The 8,679-nt window shown below is 34.6% G+C and overlaps 1 protein-coding gene across 1 annotated transcript; it reads left to right on the top strand.

The window, feature by feature from the left end:
* The first annotated feature begins 323 nt into the window (after positions 1–323).
* On the top strand, positions 324–6,082 carry LOC125645637 (probable G-protein coupled receptor 45). Its single transcript, XM_048871274.2, has 2 exons — positions 324–868; positions 4,878–6,082. The coding sequence occupies exon 2, from the start codon at positions 4,881–4,883 to the stop codon at positions 5,949–5,951; it is 1,071 nt and encodes a 356-aa protein (XP_048727231.1). The 5' UTR covers positions 324–868; positions 4,878–4,880; the 3' UTR covers positions 5,952–6,082.
* The last annotated feature ends 2,597 nt before the right edge of the window (positions 6,083–8,679 follow it).

Below are 8,679 nucleotides of genomic sequence, written 5' to 3'. Positions count from 1 at the left end.
CCACTATAGTAACTAATCATTTTCGTAGTTCTTTGATATATCATTGTAAATTATGACGTTTCATCAAAACCACAAAAAATCGGGGGATATTTATATATATAGATTATCTTCAAACTGTTGTATATTGATGTTGCCGTTAAACTGCAATAGCATTACCATTTTATTTAATTAAATAGTTTCCTTTTCGAAACTACAAAGAAACAGGCAGGTATTGGGTCTTGTTAATGTTTAACAACAAAAATAAACAAGAGAGGAAGGAACTTCGAATTTCAAGAATTGCAGCATCTGGGTTTACATAGCCGATTCAATTTCCATTATGTTCAGATGACTACGAAACCGTCACTAAAAATACCTTCCGGTATTCGGTTTTCAGTTCTCCAGAGATCTTTTATTTCAAGAATCCTTTAAAAGTTTGACGGATATTCATAATTTATTTACATGTTTTGGCATTCTCTGAACTTTACAACGTTCGTAACACTTGGGAACTCTGATTCATTCAATCAACAAGGGCTGGTTAATATTTTCTATGATAGATAGTTCCCATTATATTACACGTTGAATCGAGATATCCTGTGTTCCGTACAGAAACGTCCTGAGCATATGAACCCGCCCTTCTCGTGAACACAATTGATCGCCGAGAGACTTATTTTTCAAAGTCGTCTGGTCATGTCGATCAGACACTCGCTGAAACAAAACCTAGTGAAAGAGACGCTTTATGCTGTTTGTTGCTGAGAAGCGTCGACAACCGAAGCACTTGTACATGTATGTATATACAATAGACACTCTACACGAGGCGGGATAGGTAAAGCGATATTACAGAAATTGGAAATCATCACCGGTTGCTGAAGTAGTTTTCCTGAGAATAACTGTAAGTTGTTTTGTTTTTTAAACTATGAAACGTGTTTAGTCTTCTATTTTGTGGCATCGTCATTTGCATCCATTGGTATACGCTAACAGGGTAGGAGTAAATTTCATTATGAATTGGAAATAAAAATAGTTTCAAAGCAAAACAAGTTTGTAAGAAAAACCTGAGATAAACAGCGGTCATTGTTAAAATTCTTGAGAATAGAACACACATTGATACACAGCTATAGGGACATGCATAATAATTTTGTTAACCTCTTCATTTTAACCCACCGCAGAAGCTGATTAGAGGAGGAAATCGCGCTCCATGGAGAGCGATAATTAGATAGTACATCTTATTGAACTCTATACTTTAAAGGTAACTTTATCTCTGAAGGTATTTTAAAAGTATCTTATTACATGGTTTTTGAATCTTTCTACGGCGATTCTGACATGTCGTGTACTCGGGTTAAAAACAATAATTCCTGGAAAGAGATGGGTAATGGTGTTCAATATTGGACGCCAGAAAATTTTACCTTTCTTCCACAGACACGGAGGATGAAATGATAATTAAACAGCTATTGATGGCAGCTGTTTGGAGACGTATTCCAATGTTTGATGTGTTTGTGATTGCGTTGGCACAGATTTGTGTACAGATGATTTTTCAAATCCCACCTGTGACTTCGTAAAATTTATCAAATATTGTCATGCGTACATGTACATTACCTCGCAAATTCTCTCTCTCTCTCTCTCTCTCTCTCTCTCTCTCTCTCTCTCGTTTAAACATTTTGATATTTTCATAACTATATATACGAGTGAATTGCGAAATCTACCACGATCACGAAAACGTGTTAATTGCATGTACTCTGCTTTGAGTGTTTGGAGTTTTTGTTTTATCTATGTTAATTCACAGAAGGTAAATGTTGAGTTGCAAATTCATTACATATGTATGCTTAAGAAAGTTAATGCTGATCATACATGACGTAAGTTGTTTTCAAAATGCGTCGACATAATTTCTCTAGCACCTTCATCATTAGCTTGTAAAGAATTACTAGATGAAACAATAAATGCTAAGTGTCTATAGGCAAATTATGTCAGCTATGCACAGTCTACGGTACGCACCAGAAGTATCATGCATATTAGTTGTATATGACATTAGCCTCCCAAATTATTTTACATTTTAACATAAATTTTAACATCCCCTCCCCTCCCCCATCTTGACATTCCCTATTGTCATTTCAAGTTTGAAAGTGTATTTCACAGTTTAGATTAAATTTCGACTTTCACCTCCTGTTCATTATTCTTTATATATTTTATAAATATATTCGCAGTATCGAACGTATACATGTATCTACATGACTATTTTTGATATTAGGATATTTTGAATGGAGAATACTCAAAAATCTTTATTCATTTACTTTCTTTGAAAGTGCATAGTTGCTTTCATCGCAGTCTAATTTCTAGTAAGCAAACGAGGATGTATATTTAAAGAAACCTTTTTTTCACAAGCGAAAGCATCCCCCAATTATTCAAGTGTTCCATGTGTTTCTGCAAAGAAAAGCATGCCAAACATTTGTAGTTTTTCTCAACAACCAAAATTAAAAAAAAAAAAAAAAAAAACTGGCAAGGAATGCATGTCTTTTGGTATTTCCCCTAAAAATGTTGCATGCTCGGATCTTCCGAAGTCGCGCGATCGATAGCTAAGTTGACTATGATGATAAAGCTCGTCTGGGCGCAATGCTGTTTCAAATTATACCAAGGACAAATTCAGTTATACAAACATAATTTCCAGAATTCGACCATTTTAAAACTGACGGGGTTTTCTGATGATTGTGAAAGTCTGCATTCTTGAAACAAACGTAAATTTTATTTTCCTTGAATTTTATTTCATGATCTAAAATATCACTTTCGAATGCACATTTTTTTTTTTTTTAATTTCGATTTCTTTTTGAAAAAAGGTTAAGTGGTAATATGTAAAAATTTGTTCTGTATGTCCAAAGCGTTCGTTATCTTTTAAGGCATTCAACACATAACGAAGATATTGAACAATTTTGAATGATCTAAGTAAAGAAAAATGTTTCTTATTGAATAATTATGAAAGTGAAATATACCAAATTCACATGACTGGTAAATGATTTTGCACTTGAAACTTTTTGGAAGAGTTATCCGCCCTTGGTAAAAACAAGAAAATTTCAATTTTCCAAAAATATCTGCGGTAGATGATTAATTTTATTTCATATTTTCAAAAAGAGAAAGATTATGTAACTTTTTACAAAGAGATTTGTATGAAAATACAATTACTTTTAAGAATAATTTAATAAAGCATGTTTTTCCTATATACTTCAATGTAAAATTCAAGGTCAAATAAATCAATCAGTAATCAAAAATTTTGTAAATTTCTACGATGGATTATTCTTATGTGAAAAACCCTTCAAATGATACAATGATTACAAAAACCTCAACATCCATTTGATAGATAGGAAATATGATCGTTATACATGGACTATCTTAAGGTGGAATGATACACCTGGTGGGTTTTTTTTTCTGTACCAATTCCTCATATTTATAGAAACATTTGTAATGATCCCAGATCACAATTATTTTCGTTCATTTTTCACAAGTTTTTATTCATTTTTTAAAGAAAATTAAACATCAATTTTCATTTGCATACTTTTGGACTTCTCGTTTATTGAGATATTCCTGTTTACCGTGCACCTGAATTAAAACACAACAAAACAATAATATTTTAGTCATTATACCTCTTTAATTATTTCTGGAAAAAGAACATTTATAACATCAAACTTGAATTTCTTTAAAAATGGCGGTTAAATCTGAATTAGGAAATGCAAGTTCGAATCCTGAAGAGGGCGTTTTTACACACACACACACACCCGTAAAATTACCTTTTGCAAACAGTTGTGTCATATATTTAATAGTCATAATCGACAATTATTACATTCATACTTCATTTTTTGTAAGTCATCTAGGTTGTGCTTGTAAACACCTCACAAAGAATGCGAGTATCTTCCGTAACAACTTGTAGTGGCTTTATCGGTCTTCATTTTTTCCACAAGAGTAAGCTTTATAGGAAAAGACCTGTTTATTACAGAGCTAGTCTAATAGAAAAAGGAATCAAACTTTTCATTTAGATTTAAATAGATGCGCATCTGTGCGTCAAAATTCCTTGATGTCTTATACAGGTTTAACATTTCTATTTTGATAAGTGACTTTTAAAATAACACAAAACATCTTTTTTTTGTATACACTCTATTCCTAATTTGTGCCATAACTTTGATCTATCAAGAAAGTCAAATGCCTTGGAATAATCCACAGAGCCACAATAGTCTTTTCTTATTTCTAAACTTTCTATTAATTAAGTTTTGGAGTATAAATACAGCATTGATTGTACTTACACCTGGCTTGAAACCAAATTGAGCGCCTGTAATATTTAAATATTTCTTGATCGCATTTTAACAATCTATTATTCAAAACACTTGAGAACAATTTTGCTTAATAACTATAAGATTATACCTCTTTAGTTATTTGGATCTTGAACGTCTCCTTAAAAAATGGCACCTAATTCAACCCCCATCGTAAACTTATACTTAATTTTTTTTCTTCACAAACTGTCCTTTATGGGCTGTGATTTCCACCGCTTTCTTTTCTTTTTGCTCATTTGTGTGAAAATAGTGATGAGGATATGTGGCAATCTAATTAAAACTAGATCCTTTGATCCGCTCTCTATGTGTAACGATCGTAGGTAAACGGATCAAAGGATCTTATTTTTAATTAGATTGGGTGACAAATGGATGTGTGGTTGAAAGTATTTAAATGTTTCTGAGGTTGGTTTAAATTCAACCTCCATCGATAACTGTCCTTTCGATCACATTTTTTATCACTAGTACTCCCAATACCAAGAGGAGTTTGAATTCTGCATTAGAAAAAGACATTCGCATAATTTTATTTGGGAATGGTAACATGAACAGATCGACTAGAATTGTTGCTCATTTGACTTATACACTTTCACTTTTCAGATAATGGAAGAAAACGAAACCGAAAGTCTTGGCGAATCACATAAGCAGTGCTTTTCATGGATGAAAGAGACCTTAACTAAACCCAATGTAACTCTTGAAGAGATAAACCAGCAACACATCCGTCGTTTTCATGGAGGTCTTGTGTTACTAGGTCTAGTAATAGTGACGGGAATGATTGGGAATATGCACGTGCTTGTTTTATATTACAAAAAATTCAAAGTATCCAATTACCGCCTTTTCATAATTTGGTTAAGTTGCTTGGATATGATAAACTGTTGTGTTAGTGCCCCACTCATGGTGTTTTATCTGCTTCACCCTCTAACTTACCCCTTCGATGGATTTTGTAAGATAACCCGGTTTACCTTGTACTTTTGTGCCATTGCGTCTACTTCCGCTATGGTTGTCATAGCAATAGAACGGTACCGGAAGATCATGACCCCACATTCCACGCAGATTTCTCTACAGAAAGCGAAACTGATGTGTCTGATTAGTCTAGTAGTTGCTGCGAGCCTTTCGTGGCCAGCTCCAATACTTTATGGACTAACCCAAGTTCCAACTGGAGTAGAAGGTGTGCACGGAGTGCGATGTCTGACTGACAACGCGTACAAGAACACAAACTATATGACCATATATCATTTCACCACTCTTGTGTATTTCGTGATTGTCTCGGTGTGTCTGATAATAGTCTATGTCTGCATAGCAAAAAGAGTTCTGAAATCCGGGAAATTCAAAGATCGCGTGAGCAGTGTTTCTTTAACTTCAGACACTCGAGCGTCAAACGGAAGCTGTGTCACTAAAACCGTCACCAAGACATTTACTTTTCTGACGGTGACGTTAGCTTATATCGCATGCGCAACGCCGCATCATGTTTTGGCTTTACTCTACTTTTTATCGCACAACTTCGACTGTAAACTGTCTCTTGGAGAAGCTCAGCTCTATTATGCTTTTGTATGGTCGTATTTCCTAAATAACACAATCAACCCCTGCATTTATGCTTACCGTGACAAGAAATTTAGGGAGGAGTTGGAAACCATATACAGTTCTTGCCTAGCAAAATGTTGTGCTGTCAAATAAAGTGGTTATTTATCAAAATGACGTCTGCACCATCGGGCAATTCGCTTGGTAGTTTTCATTTGTCAATTAAGACTTATTCCGCACATTCTTTGAATTGCCTTTTGAAAAATCAATAAATGAAGACACGTTAATAAGAATTTGCATCGTAGTTTAAAGTAATTTTGCCGAGTTTTAGCGTTTAAGGTTGTGAAAATCAAGTAGGTTTGATTTTTTTCTAAATGTTTCCCATTCTCTGTAAATGTCAGCATCATATGTCATACATGGGATTGCTTCCCTTCATTAACATAAGAAGAGCTGTCAATACGTCGGCTTTAATGATGTCGCATCTATAAATGGAATATATGAAGAACAATTTTTCTAGATGCTTTAAGGCACATATAATTCTTAAAATGGGTTGGATATACCAATCTTGTTTTCATGAAGTAAAAACTTAAATCAAAAGTAGCTTTTTCTTTACTTTCAGTAACATTACATTTTTGCTTGAATAAACCATCGAGCGCCAAATTAACACAATCGCAAATAATTAAATATATCATTAGTTTAATTATTGCACGCGGGATGCACGCAATAATTGATTTGATGTGTGCATCAATTGAATTATTGTGAACAATGAAAGGTGAAGATAACGAACAGTGATCAATCTCTTAACTCCTACAAGCAATACAGTCTGATTAAAATCAAACCTCTCACTTCGCTCGATATACGGATAGTCGCTTCGTGGGAGACGCAGCGACTATCCGTATATCGAGTGAAGTGAGAGGTTTGATTTTAATCAGACTGCAAGCAATACAAAATAGATAGTTGGGCAAACACGGACCCCTGGACACACCAGAGGTGGGATCAGGTACCTAGGAGGAGTAAGCATCCCCTGTCGACCGGTCACACCCACCGTGAGCTCTATATCCTGTTCAGGTAAACGGAGTTATCCGTAGTCAAAATCACTGTGCCAATAACGGCTTAACAATCGGTATGAAACACGTCAGACAGCATTTGACCCAATGATAGGTTGTATTGACGAACTAGATCGTTATAACGACCATAGAATTTGCGAAATGCTGACTTCAATCGAGACTGTTGAAACCCCTGTACCATCAACTTGTTTGTCAGTAGCTTACCTCGATTTAAAAACTGACTATACACAGAACAAGCTCTTGCATATCGAATCAGTTGAGATATATAAACACTATATGCAGGTGATAATGGAGTAGTGTTACATAAACATGGGAAGATGGCGATGGAGAAGCTGAAATCATCCCGTTTGTCATATAGTTGAGTTGTCAACTTGCCGTTAATGTCTACTTTCAATAAAATATCTAAGTATGAAGCAGACGTGGACGACTCTGTGGTGTCCTTTATTTCGAGCTCACAGGGATAATGAAATCGACATATGAATGAAAGTTATTATTGTTTTAAATAGACAAAACGTCATCGATATATCGAAATGTCGAATTGAAGGCCACAGCGAGAGATTTTTTCTTCTCGCGTAGAAGTTTTTGAATAAATTCTGCTTCATATGAATATAGAAACAGGTCAGCTAACAAAGGAGCACAATTCGTGCCCATGGGAATTCCAACAGACTGTTGGAAGACCTGATCACCAAAGACCACGAAGATATTGTCAATGAGGAACTCTAGCACATATTTTATTTCAACTTCAGAGTACTTGTGCGTGGAATCAGAGTGGTGTTTAACAAAGTAATTTTTTGAATGACTGATCACTAGATATGAATATTTTCGTTTTCCATTTTTGTTGAAGAAGCAACTGTCTATGATGTCAAAAAGTTTAGTCTTTAATTTATCGTGAGGAATGGTCGTGTATAGTGTTGAAAAGTCATAAGTTTTAATGTTATTGATTTGGGAAAAATTCTACGATTTCAAGTTTACTAAAAGTTCTTTAGAATTTTTTAGAATCCACATTTGATTAACACCACTTCTGGCATATGTAGTCGCACAGTAAGTTTGAAGTTTCTCCTTCACAGCTGTTAATATTTTCGTGAGGAGCAAAGATAGGGACTTGGTGGAGCACTTACTGGATCCAGCAATGTATCTTTGTTTGTAAGTGTTTTTATGTAGTTTAGGAATCCAGTATAGGTACGGTAACTCATATTCATTCGACCCATTGACTGGGATATTAAATGTGTCTAAAACTGAAGCATGGTTTTGAAGAAATTCATCTTTTGAAAGGGCAGTTGGAGCACAAGTAGGATTACCAAAAGTGTAATTAATGCAAGTTCGTTGAAAATACAGTTGTAATAATGAGCCTTACAAACAAAGACGATGTTGTTACTAGCTTTGTCAGCTGGAACCAAAACATATTCCTCATGTAACCTATCTAATTCTTCTGGTTTACTAAATACAGAAGGATAGATGGTACGTACTTTTGTTTTCATATGTCTAATGCGGGATTTTAATATTCCTCTTATGCTCTTAACCCATTCTGACAATGTTTGAAGTTATTTTTCATATTTCGCCCATCGTCTGGCATAATCTTCGACAGAATTCATAATAAAGATGAAGTTCTGTCGCCAATTAAAAGACTGAGGTTCTATGTATTTAGGACCTTTTAGAATAAGTGATTTGAGGTCCTCATTTTCAACTATATCAACATCACCAGTAATGACATGTCCAGCTAGGCTATAGTTGAAAGAAGATGAAGAACAAGAACACGTTGGTGGATTACATATAAGATGGTCTATATCTAGGCACTGCAAAGTGTGTTTATAATCAAA

The sequence above is a fragment of the Ostrea edulis genome, chromosome 6 (genome assembly GCF_947568905.1).
Source record: "Ostrea edulis chromosome 6, xbOstEdul1.1, whole genome shotgun sequence".
In the NCBI taxonomy this organism is placed as follows: domain Eukaryota; kingdom Metazoa; phylum Mollusca; class Bivalvia; order Ostreida; family Ostreidae; genus Ostrea; species Ostrea edulis.
Note: the sequence above shows the minus strand (reverse complement) of the source record. Positions and strands in the feature narration are given on the sequence as shown.